At 45.3% G+C, this 20,343-nt stretch overlaps 1 protein-coding gene across 1 annotated transcript; it reads right to left on the bottom strand.

Annotated features, from left to right (window-relative positions):
- Positions 1-225: 225 nt before the first annotated feature.
- On the bottom strand, positions 226-16,328 carry EXOSC2 (exosome component 2). The gene is made up of 9 exons (XM_063144530.1): positions 16,195-16,328; positions 14,702-14,803; positions 12,777-12,822; positions 12,345-12,434; positions 10,321-10,386; positions 8,610-8,678; positions 4,960-5,136; positions 3,764-3,892; positions 226-1,823 (listed from the first exon to the last, which is right to left on the bottom strand). Exons 1-9 carry the CDS (start codon positions 16,326-16,328, stop codon positions 1,743-1,745), a joined length of 894 nt encoding a protein of 297 aa, XP_063000600.1. The 3' UTR covers positions 226-1,742.
- Between the last annotated feature and the right edge of the window lie 4,015 nt (positions 16,329-20,343).

Genomic DNA, 20,343 nt, shown 5'->3' with positions numbered 1-20,343 from the left:
GGCAGGGATCCATCCGCTTGTACTATGATGCATGACTACCTGGGTCCTTGAGCTAATATGGAGAGGGAAGGAAGATAAGTTCATGGAGCTGTAAATCAGGGCTGGTTGGGGGAGGGAGAGGAGGGGTGTCCCTTTGCCACCATGCTCTTGAGCAACTCTCATTCATTTTAATGGGACCTGCACAAAATAATATCTGGCCGGATTCAAAATCTGCCCTTGGAATAATTATTTTTAAACAGAAACATTTATTGATTTTTTTTAAAAAAACATCTCCAGTACAAAAATATTAAGTGTTCCCCACAGTTGCAGGAGTTCACATTATCACAGGGGCTCTTGACACGACTGGTTACAGACCAAGGAGGTGAAGCTGCCTTTCGAATAGGACGAGGCGAGGAGGAATCCTGTGCGATGGCCCTGCCTGTTGGCCAAATAACTTGGCAAGCTGGAACAGGCCCCAAAACCTGGCTGTATGCTGCTGACTTGACCTTCCCGTTCCAGCATCAGCACAGGAAGCTGAACCCCGGCACACCCCAAGCAAGCCTGGGGTATTCCAAACAGACTGCATGGCTCAGCGGCCTTGTCATGGAGGCATCTGCCATAGCTACGAGCCATCACAACCGTGCTGGTCAGCCAAAGTAGCATCACTAGACACAGACTGCGGGCTGTACAGTATCCAGATCTGCCTGGAGTTTCCGAAGGTGGTGGTGATATCTACGGGTAAGGCAGCACCACGCAGACAAGCTGGTCGATTACAAGTTTGACTTTCCTTTATTCAGCAAGTCTTTCGTCAGAACTATGTGTTATAACAGGGGTGGGCAACACACGGAGCGAACACAGCCATCCTGGTCTACTTTCCAGCCTCCGCTATCCTGCTGTGGTTGAATCTGCTGCCAAAACTCAGCAGCAAATTCAGCCCAGGGGGGTGGGGTAATTAGCCCCTGGAGGTTGCCCACCCTCGTGTTATAACAACGAAGGTGCTGCTCAAACCAGCAGCTCTGTGTGAGGTTCCACAACACCCTACGTGTGTATAACCACCTACCTCACGTCCTGAAGTCATTATGCCGAGCGCTCCCTCACCAACGCCAGCCAACGATGCACAGGAAGATACAGAATGATAATGACAGGATGTAGGGCAGAGGAGTTATACTCCACGTTATGGGAGGGAAAAGGGGGGGATCTTGTAGCTGCCATTTTCAGCAGCAGGCTCCAATTTCTTATAACGTCTAATTTGCCCTTGGTAACCCCCTCTGCTGTGTAAACGGATCCTCAACCATTATCAAAAGCCCAAATCCAGTTTGCGTTTTGGTTGTTGGCCGCCTTCGCAGCAAAGGCTCAGGTTGGGCTTTGGGGAACTGTAACTGAAATGCAGGAATGTACACAGATATCTATAACAAAGTGAATCATTGAGCATGAGAACAGCATTTTCTTTCCTCCTGATCCTCTCCAAGTCCTGGGAATTTCCCCTGTAACATTTTCAGGAAAGAATGCCATGTTGCAGGCACATTCTGTGCCTCGCCAAGACAGTAGCTGCTGATTAAGGCAGGTGCCTCTCTGTTTTTCGCTGTTCTTGGTAAAAAGACGTCCCAAAGCTCCCATTCCTTCCAAGGTTCCTTCTACTTTTCTTTTTGGTATGGAACGTCTAAGAAATTCCATACCAAAAAGAAACTTGAGGAGGCTTGATCGTTGAATGAAAAGCAGGACGCAATACTGCCTTGACAAGTCCTCACCACTCTTCTCCATAATCATCCCTCTAGTTCTAGTAGTCTCTGCCGAGTCTCCAACACTATCTCCTCCATCACCTCCGGTCTGAGAAGGTCTTTGATCTGTAATTTAAAAAGGAAGAGGAACGGAGTCAGAGAATTGGTCCACATAGCCCAGGATTGTCGACTCCGGCTCAGTTCACACAACACAGTTCTCTACACAGTGTGAAAACTCCACACTGCGTTGGAGTTTTTAGGAGGTACTCCCCACCCAACATGTTCCAACTCCACCGTTGTGTGACTGTGGTCTACTGTGGAGCTGAGTAAAATGCAATGCGGACGTTTGATTGACAGTACCTCCACCCTCTCTCCTCCCGATGCTATCCCATCAGCCATTGCTGTGAAAAAACAATCCCGGCAGCTCTCCTAGAGCAGCCCTTCCTCCTTTGGCCGCTCTAGCCAGGGAACTCTGTAGCCAGTGGGGAAACTCCACTCAACGCAGCAAGAAACTCCACAGAGCCCTCTAGACAACACGCAACACAATGGCTGTGCAGGAACTCTCCTCTGCACAGTGTGGATATTCAGGGTGGAGTATTTTCCAAAAAAGAAAAGAAAAAAAGAGTCCACCGTGGAGTTCTAAAACTACTGTTGAGAAAAGCGCTGTCTGAACTGAGCCACTGACTGGCAGCAACAGTTCTCCAAGGCTTCAGGAAGGAACTTTACCTTGTACTGCTTGGATTGAACCTCGGACCTTCTGCACGCAAGAAGGCTCTACCCCAAAGCTACAACCCTGTGTGTATGTGCATGCACACACACACACACATGACTGCAACACACTGCACCTGTGATTTAGAAGCACCATCACTGTATTCAATCCTAACCACTCTGTGGCTTCTATTATTATTATTATTATTATTATTATTATTATTATTATTCATTCATTCATTCATTCATTCATTCATTCAATTTATGTGTCACCCTATGCCCAAAGCGACATAATAAAAACAAATACCATAAAACCAATTCTAAAGCATATTAAAACAATTTAAAATAGTTTTAAAAGGTGAGATGAATATCAAGCGGCTAAGACATAGAGGCTTTTAAAATGCAGTTTTAAACGTATCATTCACTTCTTTAAAAAGCAACGTTTTAAAAAAATTAATCTATCCTTCTGGGAGTCCTCAATACCAAATCTGAGACCACCTCCACCAGCCCAGGCAAAGAGACTGTTGGGTAGCAGGTGTCATTGGAATGCCAACAGAACCGCAGGTTGGGGCCGACCCATTAAGAAAAACGGACAAACTACTTCAGAGTCTCCTTTGTTGTTTATTCGTTCAGTCGCTTCCAACTCTTCGTGACTTCATGGACCAGCCCACGCCAGAGCTTTCTGTCGGCCGTTGCCACCCCTAACTCCCCCAAGGTCAAGTCTGTCACCTCCAGAATATCAACCATCCATCTGGCCCTTGGTCTTCCTTTTGCCTTCCACTTTCCCTAGCATCAGCCTCTTCTCCAGGGTGTCCTGTCTTCTAATTATGTGGCCAAAGTACTCCAGTTTTGCCTTTAATACCATTCCCTCAAGTGAGCAGTCTGGCTTTATTTCCTGGAGTATGGACTGGTTTGATCTTCTTGCAGCCCAAGAATTTTCTCTCAGAATTTTCCTCCAACACCACAATTCAAAAGCATCTATCTTCCTTCGCTCAGCTTTCCTTATGGTCCAGCTCTCGCAGCCATAGGTTACTACGGGGAATACCATTGCTTTAACTATGCGGACCTTTGTTGTCAGTGTGGTGTCTCTGCTCTTAACTATTTTATCAAGATTTGTCATTGCTCTCCTCCCAAGAAGTAAAAGTCTTCTGATTTCCTGGCTGCAGTCAGTGTCTGCAGTAACCTTTGCGCCCAGAAATACAAAGTCTGTCACTGCCTCAGAGACTCCTATTTGCAGGGAAATGTTAGGGTCCTTGTGGAAGGTAGCAAAGCACATGCAGGCACGCCGGCATAACTCAATGAGCCAACAAGGCCTCCCACAGCCCAGTCGGAAAGGAAGCAGTGAGTGAAGCTATTACCTGGCGAGGAAGAGAAGCTTCGTAGCAGTACAGGATGCTGGTATCGTAGAGCATCAGTTTTTGCGTCACCAGAGCCACAATGCAGTTCCGGAGACGAGAGATCACTTCGCGATCAGGAAGGGGCACAGGCTGAAAAGAAAAGCAGGGGAGCTTTAATACTTTTTTTACTGTGTCTATAATACTGTGTCTATTATTCGTGTTTACATTGTCCTGATTTTATCTGTATATTACAGCGATATAGGGCAGGATACAAATGTTTTAATAGACTAGAAGGTTTGAGCACATAAGTCCCACTCTGGCTTGCTTGCATTGGCTACCTGTATGTTTCTGAGCCCAATTCAAGGTGCTGATTTTAACCTACAAAGCCTTACATGTCTTGGGACCACAATACCTGATGGAACGCCTTTCCCGACATGAACCTACCCGAACACTACGCTCAACATCTAAGGTCCTCCTCTGGGTGCCATCTCCGAGGGAAGCTCGGAGGGTGGCGAAAAGAGAGAGGACCTTCTCTGTGGTAGCCCCCCAACTGTGCAACAATTTCCCTGACGAGGCCCGCCTGGAGCCAACATTGTCATCTTTTCGGCACCAGGTCAAGACTTTTCCCTTCTCCCAGGCATTTAGTAATATGTAATGACTGTGGGTCTGGTTTTTTTGGCTCATCGTTTTTAAAGTTGTTATAGTGGTTTTAAATGTATGTGTATTCTGCTTGTTTTTGTGGGTTTTAATCTTTGTATAATGTTTTTAAGTCTTTTTATCTTATCTGAACTGCCCAGAGAGCTTCGCCTATGCGGCGGTATACAAATGCAATAAATAAATAAATAAATAAATAAATAAATAAATAAATAAAAGTAAATAAACTGCCTTTGGAACACCACCACACTTCCATGATGAATACATTCGCATGTTCAGTACAAGTCAAGAAGGGTACAGGAATAGAGCATGTGTGAAAAGCCAGTGGTCAGGAACTAGTTTTCACAGAGGGCCGCTTTGAAGAGGGGTTGGGGAATGGGGCGCCACCTTCTCCATTCTTCAAAGCAGTCTTCTGAAAAGTTCTATTACCATAGCAGCTGGGCCCTCCGCTACTACTGAGAACTGCAGAAAGCCAAGATCTGACCGAGGCCAATAGCTGCTAACCCTTAGCATAAACACTACCCATGAACGCCAAGCAAGGCCTCCCAGGGCCATCGGCTCACCTCCAGGTTGGTGATGAACCCACCGGCCTCTTCATCCTTCTGTTCAGGTGTTGGGTAGATCCAGATGAACCCGTTGTTGCCCAGGATAACAGAAGCCCCGCAAGGCAAGTCGTGGAAGTGAGTCTTCTGCCGTTTCACGAGGGATGGAGAAACCTGGACTAGCACTCCTTGGCCAAGCTAGAAGAAGAAGAAGAAGACAATGACAAAGCTGCCAGTGCTGCGGAGAATCAGTACACCAAGGCTGTCGACACAAGGTCCAAGCTGAAGGGAGGTGGGGCAGTAACAATGGCGTCAAGAGTAAAAATCCACTTTGGTTGTAAGGCAACTCTGTTTTACTGAGCATATTACAGCCGTATGGAGAGAGTCCTACCAACAAAGAACTTCTCAAGTGGCAGTGTGAAGAGCAGGTCTATTTATACACGGTAGCATCTTAACCAATTAGCAGCTGGCAAAGTTCTAAAGCAAAACCAACACAGTTCAAAGAAAACGTCTTCATTATACCTTATTCACAGATGGCCCAAAACTCTTCTAGCAATGTCACATTGACCAAGATGGTCAGTCCTCCTTATCAAGCTAGCTTATTTGTCTTATACTATATCAAAAGGTCTTGACAAGTTAGAAATTCCAATTAAGCATTTCCTTCCAATGAAGCAGTTTCAGCATTACAGCACATTCGGGCACATACCTCATTCTAATCCCATCATACAGTTCACTTGCAAGAACCAAACTACATACAGAGGCCTATGTCACAGAGCAGGTAGATCAAGGTTTGTGCAATGGTGAACCATATAGAGAATAGCAACCTGGGGAGACGTGGTGATTGGACACCTAGCATGGGAAAGTGTGATGTGATATTCATTCATAAATATCCAGACCCAAGAATTGCCATTGACTAAGAGCCGAAGCCATGAATTCTTTGGCTCTTGGCCTTTGGCTCACGTGTTAGTCCAAGACTTTCCCAACTTGGTGCCCTCCAGATGTTTTGGACTACAACTCCCAGAATTCCTACCCATTAGCCATGGTGGCTGGGGCTGATGGGAGTTGGGAGTCCAAAGCATCTGGAGGGCACTGTGATGCCACCACCTCATACACAAGGCTTTGACGCGCACACCTCCTTCAGGCTAAGCACCGCCACTTAAATACCCGAGGAAGGGGTAAAAAGAAAAATAGAACCTTTCCCTTATAGCAGAGGGGAAAGCTAAGGAGATTTGGAAAAGGCTTTTCTGTGAGTATAGCAAGCTGAAGGTTTATTTATTATTTATTATTTATTTATTTAGAATATTTATATACCGCTCCCCATTGAAAAATTTCAGAGCGGTGTACAAGGTAAAATGAAAATAAAAACAGAATAAAACAGTTAAAACAAAATTTAAAAAGAAGCAAAAATCAGAAATCCAAGGCATGCAGGCTTCTTCGAATAAAGATGTTTTCAGGAGGCTTAATGTCATGTGTTTATTTATGAACCAATAGAGCAGGAGACACAGCCAAACTGACACGTGGTTTTAGAGCAGTAAAATAAAGAAAATGTTTATTGTAGTTTACAGTTCTTAGTTCCTTCAAACTCCATTCAACTCCTGCCTATTCTTAAGAATACTGGTAGAAACGAATCTAATAATAACAATCCTTAGTCCCTATGATCTTATTTTCACTCATTCCTCACACAACTCCGGACAAGAAATCACACAGCTAAATACATCCATTCTCCAAACCCCATCACCCACTCAAACCACTCAGCTCCCCCATATATAGACTCCTCCCCCTTTCCACAGCATCACCAGCCACACCCACTCAGTCCCACATTCCGCACTCTCTAGACATACTCTTCCAGACATACCTAAGGGAATAGAAACGTGGGTAACGCCACAGGCACCACGCTGGAAAAGGCTGTGGTAGGCAATGCAGAGCGCCTATAATCAAGGGGGGAAAGCAGCTCCCAGCTAACATTAACCACACCTCCTTCTGCCTATTATAATAAATATAAAAATAGATACCAGAGTCTGAAGTACTCCCCAGTCAAAAGACTAGCTATGAATTCAAGCACCAGTTTGAGGGCAGAATCTGCCAGAAAATCCGTCCCTTAAAAATAAATAAAAGAGGCACAAAATCCGTGCTGTTTGCAGGTAGATACCCTGTGAAGTGCTTTGAAGATGCAGAAAGCTATGCTTTGTAAGAATGCATCTGTCACTAGAGGAAAAAGCAAAAATACAATCAAGTGGTTTGGTTCACTCGAGTATTCCCCTGCCCCTTTGTTAATCCAATTTCTGTCCTTTCACCCTTTATTCCATAATCACCCTCCGCTTTCATCTTTTAAGTACGTGCTAATACCTTGGGGCAGCATAATCTCCCACTGGCTCACAGGGACTCGTTTGCTTTTATCAAACACGGGAAACCCAAAATATAAGAAGTCTTCGATTGCACAAAGCCCCAAATCCGAGTCCAGGGGAGAGAGAAGGGTGTGTGTGTGGGGAGGGGGGAGAGATAGGAAGAAAAAAAGCCAGGAAAATTTTCTAGAAATGTAATTATTGCTTACTACGAGCAGGTGTAGCAATTTCTGCAATAGCCCGAAAATATAGGAAGGCTTTATAGTCTCTGAATAGCAACCCAGGAAGGTCAAGGCTCAAAACCCAAAATTTAAAGGGGAGGGAAAGGTGGTGGTGAGCAGTCTCTCAATTTTGTAATTTCAGGGTTTGATCTCTTCATAATCCCTGCCTGCTCATCGGGGCGAAATTAAAGCACCGGGCAAAAACATGAACCATGCCCTACATAGGAGCTGAACCTAGTGTTCCAATTTTCAGATCCCAATAATGAACACTGAATGAAAATCTCACTGATTTCAGATGCCAAAACCCATCTACTTGCCAGCTGAAGCCTCTAAACATGTCCAGATTGTTTTGGCGATAGGCATCTTGAGGTCTGCAGCCCCTCAGGTAGAGTGACCAGCTACAAAGTAATCCTGGTATCACCTGTACCTCTAATCGTTGCATAGAATCATAGAATAGTAGAGTTGGAAGGGGTCTATAAGGCCATCGAGTCCAACCCCCAGCTCATTGCAGGAATCCACCTTAAAGCATCTCTGACAGGTGGCTGTTCCAGCTGATGGCATTTCAGCAGATGATCCCAAATATGTTCACTCCTCCATAGCAAGACATCCTAGTCACCTCATACACACATGGAAGTTACACATCTCTTCTATAATATATTCAAGTTTAATTATGACTGACCTCTAATGGAAAGGAATCTCAAAATGGCCCTTTCCAGCACAACTCTTAGAAAGGTACTGGAGACTACTCAGAATCTAAAGGCACAGGAGTCCCTGCTCTCTTTTATCCCTATTCTCCATTTCCAGCAGTGTGTAGAATAACTGGAAGCAAACGAGAACAGGAATTGTGAACAAGACAGAATTTTGATCTAGTGAGGCAAGAGCAAGAAAAGCTGCATCGTGCCAAAATCCCCCTTTCCTCACAACTCTTTTTAAAAAAATATTAGTGTTTTAAAAGGAGACAGACAACTATAGTCGATGGAAGCAACGTCACTCTAATGCAGGATAGTTGGAATGTTTGTGAACATTCTGTGCCATCACACCAGCTCGCAAGCATCAGCAATGCAATACAGGCAATAAAAATGGAAGCAATTAACGAAAGCCAACTCACCTTTCCGTATTTCAGACTCCGGGTGTGCAACGATACTGCCCCATCAGAGAAGACGGCCTGGACCTCTGCCTGTCAGCACCGCTTAAGGAAACGAGACGCCTACAGATTGCGTTTCCTGAAACCCTCTTGCTGGCCAGTCCCCAAATGAAATACTAGCTGGACGCTGCAGGGCATCTGCGAGATGATGCCAAGGGCTGCAGCATCCTGGGCAAAGCTGCTCCCGCAAGGCGACTGAGCTATGACCAATGAGCTCAATGAGCTATGACCAATGAGATTACTGCAGGCTTGCAAGGAGGTTGATCATCTATGGTGAATCACAATCACCTCCAGTGGACCAGGCGTGAATGATTAGTAAATGCCATGGTCTTATTTCTCTTTCTTTCCTATTTTAGGCTACATCTGTTTGAGCGTTGCTGTGCTGGAGTAGAATAAGAATGGCTGATTTGTTGGGCCTGGGGAAGGACGTAATGCAGGCAAGGACTAGCATAGACATGCATTTTTAAAATTATTAACATCTGCAAACTGCTTTATCTGCTAAAAGCCATCGTGGCAAGCAGAACCTCTTCCGGCACGCGCACTTGGATCGAAGATCAAAATCGGGAGTTTGGCTCCTGCGAAGAGTGAACACAGGGCTGGCAAAATCCATACTGGGGCTCGAAGCCCCAAATCCAAAGAGCAAGCCCTCCTCCCACCAACTAAAATGGGGCCCAGCCCACCAGGAAGTCCTGGGACACGAGCTCCAACGGAATGAACAGGAGCCGCACAAGATGGCCGCTGTGTTCCTTCGCTGCTCCTGTTCGCCTCTCCTTAAGCCAGAGAGCAGGACAGGGGACTGAGCCCCATAGGTCAGGTCTGTTTCGTCTTCCACTTGATGCAATATCCATCTCTTGTTCCGCTCGCTTCCATCCCCGTGGGAAGCAGGCGCTTCTTTACCTAACTCCAACCTGCCTCATCTACCATAACCCAAGACAAATGGCAGATCTTAAAGGCCAGCCTGTAACTTGAGCCTGTTCATGCGTTGCCTAGGAATTGCCAAGGGGTGTGTGAGTGTGCATGTGCCTTCCAGATGAGGCTTTTATGACCCCATTGCCCCCTCATTCAAAGGAATCTACAGGGGGTCCAGACAATGGTGTCTTCTACTCATAACCTTCCCATGCTTTCCCACCAGTTTTCCCATCTTTCTCCTTAAATGCACTAAGAAAAGAGAAGTGTCTTCTGGTTGCTGGCGCTAGAACCTCTTCCTCTAGAAGTACCTTAAATTCTCCCTTCTGGGGACACGGTAGGTTTGACAGGGTAACAGAACACTGTAAGAGGAGGCGCAACCTTTACAACACGGGTGGAGAACGTCAGGCCCCGGGGGCCATATCCGGCCTTCGGGAAGTCCCCAGAAGACCACGCCCCTCTTTCCCCCCAGTCACCAATTATTTTGTGCCATTATCCACCCATTCTAAAAAGCCTGAAATGCCTTTGCGACATTTACTGGGAGCAAGACCTTTAAGCCAAAGATACCCTATTGCTTTGGCCCCACTTCCTGTGGCTTTAGGCTCCGCCCACCACCGGAATGCGCCCCCCCCCCCCCCGAGAGCTCCTCAGAAATACAACTCGGCCCTTGGTCTGAAAAGGGTTCTGCACCCCTGCTTTAGAGGTTGTCAGACTTTCCATGGTGAGTTGCTTATCTGCCTAAGCCTGCCGTAGCCAAGAGCACGGATACACTGATGAGGTCTCCTTCCTGCAGGTAATCCCTCATGGCCAGCTCGTCCTCGGCGGATCTTCGCCTCTGAAAAACAGCAGCAGCAACAAACACATACAAAAGTGAGCAAAATTAGCAAGGCTGTTGCCCCGTTAAGTCGATCTTGATCTGTTTAACTGAATGAGTTTTACCCAGTCAATCAGTTCTGCGTAGGTAAAACGAGAGCTTAAAGTAGCGACGGGGAAGCGCTTTGTTTTTAGAGGATGCAGGTGGGTTTATTTTAAATGATTTTAGGCCACCTTTTGGGGCAGCACCTGTTCCTTGAGGCCATTTCCGTCCTCCTGTCATTACTGTCTACTTGGTCACCCTCTCTCTTTCAGTGTCCCTGTGGAGGAACGCCTGATGGGTCTGCGGGAGAGGGCCTTCTCGGTGGCTGCTCCACGCCTCTGGAACTCCCTTCCCCAGGAGGCCAGGCTGGCTCCCTCTGTGCTACACTTTCGGAGGCCGGCAAAACCGTTTTTTGTACCGGCAGGCTTTTGGAAGTACTCCGGACCTATGTTAATGTGTTGGATTATTTTTTAATCTCTTATTGTTTTTAATTTTATTTTAAATGTTTTTAATTTTACTGCAGGTTTAAATTCTATTTTAACTTTTGTAAATTTATATTTATACGTTTTAATTGTACAGGTTTGAATCTTGTAAACCGCCTTGAGTCCCAGTACTGGAAAAAAGGCGGAATGCAAATATTATAATGATGATGATGATGATGATGATGATGATGATGATGATATATAAATGCACTGGAAGACTACCGTATTTCTTCGATTGTAAGACGCACACTAATTTCAGTACCACCAACAGAAAAAAAGCTTTGATTCTAAGAATAATAATCGCACCCGCGATTCTAAGACGCGCCCCGTTTTTAGAGATGTTTATATGGGGAAAAAAGTGCGTCTTAGAATCAAAGAAATACAGTATTGTAATATCGAGGAGATAGTTATGACATGCTACAAGTGCTTCTGTTTCCTGACTGTTAGAGCAGTACGACAATGGAACCTGTGACCTAGGGAGGTTGAGGGCTCTCCCACCCTAGAGGCCTTCAAGAGGCAGCTGGACAACCATCCGTCAGGGATGCTTTAAGGTGGATTCCTGCATTGAGCAGGGGGTTGGACTCGATGGCCTTGTAGGCCCCTTCCAACTCTACTATTCTATGATTTTATGATTCTATGAAATCAAGCCTCTTGAAGGGTTAAAACCCTTCAAGCTGCATGGCTTGCCTGAAGGTCAGGTATGGTATGACTGTGGAATGTAGGAAGGTCTCCTGATTTCTCGAGTTGGCAGCTGGGAGAAATGACCATCATGAGACTGGGTCCACAGGTGTGATCGATGAAGGTGCTGTACAGAACTGAACAGAGTCCCAGGAGAGAGCATGTATAAAAGTCCTTCCAAAGACCCATTCGAAGAGACCGGGGTGTGGGGGTGTGAGCTTTGGCACAGACCATGACCATGGAGGTCCTGTGTGACTGAAGTCGTCCCGTTGTTGTTTTCCTTGGGGCTCCCGACAACAGATCGGAGAAGTAAGCTTTGCTGTTCACCGTGCATGCTTCGCTGTAATTTTAGCCTGCTAGGTAATAAATCTGTAGACCTCTACCCATGTGTGTTGCTATTGCTTCAAATCTGAAAAGAACCCTTTTGCATTTGGCAAAAACACCGCCTCCGACTAAAAGGCCAGCCAAAAGGAAGGAGCGAAGTGAAGAGAGGCTGGTGGTGTTTTTTCCTAGCTTCCAGCACTGCTTACTTGCTCAGCTTCGGCTATTGGGCGGTATATAAATGCAATAAATAAAAATAATGAAATAAATATGTGAACGAGCAGCAACGACGAAGAGCAGCAGAGCCCGGGGGTTTGTGCGTGAGCCTCGCCCAGCGCCCAATAACGCCAGCCAAAGCCACGGCCCTGCCCTCCAGGTAACAGGAGACAGCTGGACTCTTTCTCTCTCTGTCAACGCCTTGGGGCTTTCCAGCATTTTTTTTTTACAGCCACTCACCAGTTCCCCTCCTGGAAGATTCATAGAAGAAAGAAGCAAGACGGAATCCAGCCTGGAGTTGGTCTCGACTTTCCATCGCTTCTGCTGCACCTAAAAAAAAAAAAAGAGAGAGAGAAATTGTTTTGGGGGGGGGGGGAAGTTCTAAACCAAAAAAGTATGTACTGGACCCTTGAAACCTTAGGACAGCCTTCCTCAACCTGGGGCGCTCCAGATGTGTTGGACTACAACTCCCAGAATGCCCCAGCCAGCTTGTTTTAATAAATGTTTTAATAAATAAACCTTTATAAACTCTTTTTTTTAAAAGTAGATATAATAAAAATCTAAACTATTGCTAGAATCTTGCACGTCTTATGGAAAGAAGCATGGAATTCTGCAACTGCTTTGGATCATTTGCGATCAAAATAAATGAAAGGAAGAGAAACTATTTGGTACCTCTGTGACGCGCCCAACCACGATGTCGCCCACTTCACCATTATACCTGCAAGAGGGGAAAAACAAAGGCAACTCTCAGTTGGGAGTTCTTTCTCAGACAACAATCTCACTGCGTCTGTGAACAGTATTTATAAGCATGATGTTTGATGGAAGAGGCGAGCCCAGGCACGGAAAAAAGTGCACTAACCTCAGGATTGGTTGCACCAGTAATTCCACAAACTTAGAAAAAAGGATTTGCCAGTTGCTGCACTAGCCTGCAACCTCAGAAAGCATAGGATTGCACCAGCACTACATGGGTGCCATAAGATTTTGAACACATGTGTTATGCAGGTACAAAGAACATTGGAATCCATGTGCATTACCACGAGAGCCAATCTGAAAAACAACTGAAGAATTCACAGCCACACACCTCTTGCCACAAGCCTCTCATAAAGTGCTGAAATAAAAGTTAACGGCATCAAAGATTCCTTCTGTTCCTTTAACTCAGGGATGAGTAATTTCAGAGAGTCTGAGACACACACAAAAAAGCCACGTTTCCCCTTTAAAACAAGGCATGCAGTGAGCATGCGCATTGTTTTAAAGCCGAGTAGCGCTCCATCAGGCCTGGGAGAGCACCATTTGCCCTTAAAACAATGCGTGTACTCACCACATGCCTTGTTTGAAAGGGAAAGTGCAGGACTTTCATTGCCACTGCACTGCCAAAATTCACCTGAGGCACTTCAGAGGGAAGATGGGGCAGCAGAAGAGGCTATGCGCTGCCCATCTCTGATTTAGTTGAACTACGAACAGGGACTTTTCATCACTACAAGTGATAACAGCATAGCGAAGCTAGACAGCCTGGCAATAACACCCCAGTTGTGAAAGGGTGAGCTCACGCTGAGGTTGCATACAGTTGAGCTTTGCGTAAGAATTTCGCACACACACACAGACAAGCGCGTTGGGGCTGTTCATAGAATCACAGAATCGTAGAATAGCAGAGTTGGAAGGGGCCTACAAGGCCATCGAGTCCAACCCCCTGCTCAAAGCAGGAATCCACCCTAAAGCATCCCTGACAGATGGCTGTCCAGCGGCCTCCTCTTGAAGGCCTCTAGGGTGGGAGAGCCCACAACCTCCCTAGGTAACTGATTCCATTGTCGTACTGCTCTAACAGTCAGGAAGTTTTTCCTGATGTCCAGCTGGAATCTGGCTTCCTTTAACTTGAGCCTGTTATTCCGCATCCTGCACTCTGGGAGGATCGAGAAGAGATCCTGGCCCTCCTCTGTGTGACAACCTTTTAAGTATTTGAAGAGTGCTACCATGTCTCCCCTCAATCACACAGATAACGTTCACACAGCACATTATCCCACACTCAGTGATTGAGTCTCAGTTGTTTGTTGAACCATAGCCTAGTGTGTTGTCTGAACCCAGGACGTTTTCCCCAAGGTAGCTTGTTAACCACCCTGAACAGCCCCAAAACAATCCATGAGTTCTCAATGTGCCTTGTGTGATAAAAAAAATAAGCCACACTGTGTGTTGTATGAACCCAGTCACTGACCAGGCTTGCACGATCACGGAGGAAAGTAAGCCACGGTGGTCTATTCTAACTCCCTGTGTGCGCCGGTTGTGAGCTGCGTAATTAGCTTAATCAACCTTGCCAGAGGTGGGTTGTCGTGACGTCTGAACCCGGTGAAGGTAGGTGACAGGGGTGCTTCGTACCATGGCTGGTTTTCCCTCCGTGATTGTGGATACCTGCCCACATTGGCGCCACCATTCGCAACGTTTTTCTCCGTATGTTTATACGCGTTTACATCTGCTGAACAATGTTAGCATTTCATGCCTGGCATACCAAAACATATATTCTAGCCTTAAAAGTGCCACAAGACTCTTGGTCGTTTTGGGGTCAACACACCGGCACATCTTCCTTTCTGGAACTCAAGACCACTCACCTCGTTTTCAGAGCTTTCACGCAGACCAGCTTGTTGACCCTGTCCACGACACCCGCCACGGATGCAATAAGTTTCTCATCACCCAGGTAAGTCCCATGACCCCTGCCAAAGAACAGGAGAGAAAATGCTTTGATGATCAATGTTTGCAGATTGCTGCAATTATACCATAGCAAAATTGCTGCTTGTCTACGGCTTGTATTACACTTCTTCCGTTTCTAAAACTGCATGTAATTAAAATTTGAGGCTTTTTAGTTTAGGAAAAAAGGCACGTCCTCGGGGCACACAACACAATGGGGGGTTTATAGAATTATATATGGGACGGAGAAAATGACCAAAGACATTTTTCTCTTTCTCCCATAATTCTAGGAAGTCAGGGCCATGCAATGAAACTAACTTCAAGCAGATGCAGGATGGAAAAAAGAAGTACCTTTTTCCCCACACACATGCCACTAATTTATGGAATTTGTGCCCTAACATGTGACAGTAACCCCTGGCTTAATTTTAGAATAGTAGAGTTGGTAGGACCATCACATCCATCCTGGTTGCCCTCCTCTGAACACACTCCAGCTTGCCTGCATCCTTCTTGAAGTGTGATGCCCAGAACTGGAAGCAATACTCAAGATGAGGCCTAACTAGTGCCGAATAGAATATCTAGAAGCCCTGTTCAGGCACTCTACTTCCATGCACAATCAACCCGCAGTGGGGGAGAGGGAGGGTGAGCCTGCTAGTTTCGCCCCCACTGCCTTCATCACCTTCCAGAAAACGGAGGGATTAACTTCCGAAGCTGAGAGCCTTCCTTAAGCTCTCCCATGCAACCTAGAACCCCGGGTTCTAGGCTGCACAAAAAAGGCTCCCCTTCACAGAGTTTTGCCTGCAAGTCACGACGGGTGGCTGCGATAGCTAGCTGGGAATTCTATATTGAGTACCAGGATGCCAACAGCGGCGAGAGGATTGCCAGAAACACTGGGAGCTGCCTTCTATCCGTTCAGGAGCTTGATCCATTTAGCCCAGTACTGTCAACACAGACCGGCAGCAGCGACTGCACGGGGATTCAAGCAGGAGCTTTTCCTGCCCCTGCCCGGGACCTTCTGCATGCAGAGTGGCGCCAGGCCCCCTCCCCAACAACTGCTGAGCCAAGCCTTCCCCAACCTGGTGCCCTCCAGATGCGTTGGACTTCAACCCCCATCAGCCCCAGCCCTGCATGGCCAGTGGACAGGAACTCTGGGAACTGCAACCCCATCCAAAACGTCTGGGTTGGGGGAGGCTGCACGGAGTGTTACTGGCATTCTTACTCTGCACATGCCCAGGGGCACTCTTGGCAATGTCTCTTCACACGCGCCAGGGGCCAAAGGGTCCAGTTCAGCCCCGCAAGAGGGGCCTAGGGGAGCCGGCCACCGCCCTTGCCTGCCCCATAGCCTCGTGCCCCATAGCTCTATGGGGAGGCCAGGTGCCCCCCAGCCCAGCCCTGCTGTAGGAAAGGCCCCTCTGCTCACCTCATGTATCCGGGGTCCGTGGTGATCGTGTCCCCCGGGGCCACCAGGTCGCGGCCGCCCTCTCCTGCCCCCCCGGGCAAGCTCTGCGCCAGCCGCTGGCGACCCACGGGCAGCCTGACTTCCATCGCCGCCATCTTGAGTGAGGGCGCTCTTCCGCTTCCGGTTCCATGGCCTCCGCTTCCGCCATCTTAACTCCTGCTCTTCCGGCTTGGAGGAGGAGGGGAGGGGGCCCAGAGGCGGCGGGACTGAGCAGCCGTCCTCCATTCAGGCCAAGCCGGGAGCAGGTTTTCAAGGCAGGGCTCTGGCGCCCTCCAGTGCTGGTGGATGGGATTGAAGGAGAAATACTTTTTAATTTAAATATGTATTATTCATTACGTTTATTTATATTCATTTAAAACATTTAAATACTTTTTTATTATATATATATATATATATATATATATATATATTTTCATTATATATATATATATATATATATATATAATTTAAAATATTTAAAAACTTTTTATTCATTACATTTTATATTTAAAATATTAAAATACTTTTTCATTCAATTCATTTATTTATGTTTATTTAAAATATTTCTACTTTTTATTCATTATGTTTAGTTACATTTAAAATATTTCTACTTTTTTATTCATTATATTTAGTTATATTTATTTAAAATGTTTAAATGCTTTTTATTCATTACATTTATTTATATTTATTTAAAATGTTTAAATACTTTTTTATTCATTACATTTATTTACATAAATAATGGCCTCTCCCACACTAGAGGCCTTCAAGAGGCAGCTGGACAACCACCTGTCAGGGATGCTTTAGGGTGGATTCCTGTATTGAGCAGGGGGTTGGACTCGATGGCCTTGTAGGCCCCTTCCAACTCTACTATTCTATGATTCTAAAAATATTTATTTAAAATATTTAAATACTTTTTATTCATTACATTTATTTATATTTATTTAAAAGTTTAAATGCTTTTTATTTATTACATTTATTTATATTTATTTAAAATGTTTAAATACTTTTTTATTCATTACATTTATTTACATAAATAATGGCCTCTCCCACACTAGAGGCCTTCAAGAGGCAGCTGGACAACCACCTGTCAGGGATGCTTTAGGGTGGATTCCTGTATTGAGTAGGGGGTTGGACTCGATGGCCTTGTAGGCCCCTTCCAACTCTACTATTCTATGATTCTAAAAATATTTATTTAAAATATTTAAATACTTTTTATTCATTACATTTATTTATATTTATTTAAAAGTTTAAATGCTTTTTATTTATTACATTTATTTATATTTATTTAAAATGTTTAAATACTTTTTTATTCATTACATTTATTTACATAAATAATGGCCTCTCCCACACTAGAGGCCTTCAAGAGGCAGCTGGACAACCACCTGTCAGGGATGCTTTAGGGTGGATTCCTGTATTGAGCAGGGGGTTGGACTCGATGGCCTTGTAGGCCCCTTCCAACTCTACTATTCTATGATTCTAAAAATATTTATTTAAAATATTTAAATACTTTTTATTCATTACATTTATTTATATTTATTTAAAAGTTTAAATGCTTTTTATTTATTACATTTATTTATATTTATTTAAAATGTTTAAATACTTTTTTATTCATTACATTTATTTACATAAATAATGGCCTCTCCCACACTAGAGGCCTTCAAGAGGCAGCTGGACAACCACCTGTCAGGGATGCTTTAGGGTGGATTCCTGTATTGAGCAGGGGGTTGGACTCGATGGCCTTGTAGGCCCCTTCCAACTCTACTATTCTATGATTCTAAAAATATTTATTTAAAATATTTAAATACTTTTTATTCATTACATTTATTTATATTTATTTAAAAGTTTAAATGCTTTTTATTTATTACATTTATTTATATTTATTTAAAATGTTTAAATACTTTTTTATTCATTACATTTATTTACATAAATAATGGCCTCTCTCACACTAGAGGCCTTCAAGAGGCAGCTGGACAACCACCTGTCAGGGATGCTTTAGGGTGGATTCCTGCATTGAGCAGGGGGTTGGACTCGAGGGCCTTGTAGGTCCCTTCCAACTCTACTGTTCTATGATTCTAAAAATATTTATTTAATTTAAAAAAAAACCTAATTAATCACCCGACCACCCAATTTGTGGGCTATTTCTTCACCATGAGATTTAAAATTCTCAATACATGCACATACACACAAATCATATATATATATAGTATCGTTCTTTCCCTCCATTGTATCTACTACTTCTGTGATTGCCTTTTAAAATTACAGGACTTTGAAACCTATCAGTAAATTCCAGTTTCAAAAGCAAAGAAGACTTCTGTAGCACTTAGAAGACTAAAAGCATGCTCCGAGTTGCAGGCCTTTTTTCTGTCCAATTATGGATATGATTGCATCCTAAGAGGCCCATCTCATTCAGTGGGGCTGTGAACCCACTCTGGGTTACAGTCAGAACAAGTCTGAGCTCTAAGGGAGCTGTCCAAGGTGTTGAACCCTAACCCCAAACTAGGTTCAGCACCATGGATAGTTCCTTTAGAGTTCAGACTGAAACCCAGAGTGGCTTCGCATTCCCAGCATGGCTGGCTGGGGAATACTGGGAATTGTTCAACATTTTTCCTTCCTAAACACACGTAGGATTGCAGCCTAAATCTATTAAGCTGAAAAGTGTCACAAGGCTCTTTTTAACGCATATAAATAAATCTAACTGGAATAGGGGGGGTTTCCTTCCTAACCCTATTAACACTTGGGTTGTGGAGAGGTTATTGCCACGTTCCTGTTACAAAGCTGGTGTGATAGAGGGGCAAAGACCTGTGAATTAGGAAGTCCCTGGGTTGAATGCTGCCTCCAGTGTGAACTTACCAAGGCCACGGGGAAAAGCTGCCAGGCCAGATGGGAACGCCCATGGGAGTGATCAAGGCCGGAGTTTCCCCATCCTAGATGGCAACCGGTAACAGTCAGGGCAGATACCAGTACCCATCATCCTCGGGCAGCTGCCCGGGCCCACCAATGAAGACAACTGGGTCTGGGAGGCGTCTGACATTTTAAATTTCCCAGAATGCCTTGGAGGGCCCCCACATACCAGCTCTTTGGGGCATTCTGGGAAATTTTAATACTGCCCCTTTTAGTACACAAGGCACTTTGGGGCCTTCTGGGAAATTTAAAATGGCGGTCAGGAGGCCACCAGTGTAGGACAAGGATTACTTTGCTGAGGCTCTCTCAAAAACTGGAGACGGACACCAACCAGGACATGTCTGTTGTTTGAGCTCATGGGCCCTTTGAGTAAGTAGAACTATGTGGAGACCTTAGAGGTCAATACTCTCTGCTGTGCAGCCTTTATGTGGCTCACAAAGCAGTGCCAGAGGCTCTGAGTTCAAGTCCTAGCCAGTCCTGACAGTCTGTCTCTGATGGCTCTATGCTACCTTCAGTATCAAAGGCAGTGTTCCTAGGTATACTGGTTGCTGGGGAACATGGGCGGGAGGGTGCTGTTGCACCTGTGTCCTGCTTGTGGCTTTCCGATAGACACCTGGTTGGCTGCTGTGTGAACAGAGTGCTGGACTAGATGGACCCTTGGTCTGATCCAACAGGGCTCTTCTTCTGCTCCACCTTGTACTCAGTCTTTTGGCCAGTCTTTGTTACTTGTCCTTGGCCACGCCTCCCATGGCAGCCATTTTGTGGCAGTGCCCAGGGCAGTTTCTCAAATTACCGAACATGCCTACAGCCCGAATGTTTACCTACTTTGAGCTAGAGCATTCTAAAAGCCAGGTTCAGAATGTTTGTGTCTTTATGAAGTTCCCTAGCCCTCCCTTTAATAGCGATCTCCTGTGGAGCGTGCCGACAGAACCGGAGCCGAAAAGAGTCCAACAGAGAGAGGGGGAAAGGGTGGTATCACCATGCTTGAGCAAACGCACTCTTGACAGGAGGAGAGAATGGACCACCACACTTTGTTGCAAACCGTACTTGTATATTTAAATCTCAAGCTATGAGCCTAAGCATGTCTGACCAGGAAGCCAACTTGGTGTTTCTAAAAGTGTTTAGAAAATACCGGCAAAAAGAGTGTTATATAAGGACATGTGGATGTTTGTGAATTCATGCTCTTAACATGGCCTTTCCACACTGTGTTATAATTTGGGGTGGGTTCTT

Source organism: Elgaria multicarinata, chromosome 19 (genome assembly GCF_023053635.1).
Source record: "Elgaria multicarinata webbii isolate HBS135686 ecotype San Diego chromosome 19, rElgMul1.1.pri, whole genome shotgun sequence".
NCBI classification, from domain to species: Eukaryota; Metazoa; Chordata; class Lepidosauria; order Squamata; family Anguidae; genus Elgaria; species Elgaria multicarinata.
Note: the sequence above shows the minus strand (reverse complement) of the source record. Positions and strands in the feature narration are given on the sequence as shown.

Excerpts from the sequence above, each read along its gene's own strand:
- EXOSC2 (XM_063144530.1), bottom strand. The coding sequence starts at position 16,328 with ATGGCGGCGATGGAAGTCAGGCTGCCCGTGGGTCGCCAGCGGCTGGCG. Across the intron at positions 14,804-16,194 it reads ACGGACCCCGGATACATGAG|GGGTCATGGGACTTACCTGG; the intron begins GTGAGCAGAGGG and ends GTTCTTTGGCAG. Across the intron at positions 5,137-8,609 it reads GGAGTCTGAAATACGGAAAG|CTTGGCCAAGGAGTGCTAGT; the intron begins GTGAGTTGGCTT and ends TTCTTCTTCTAG.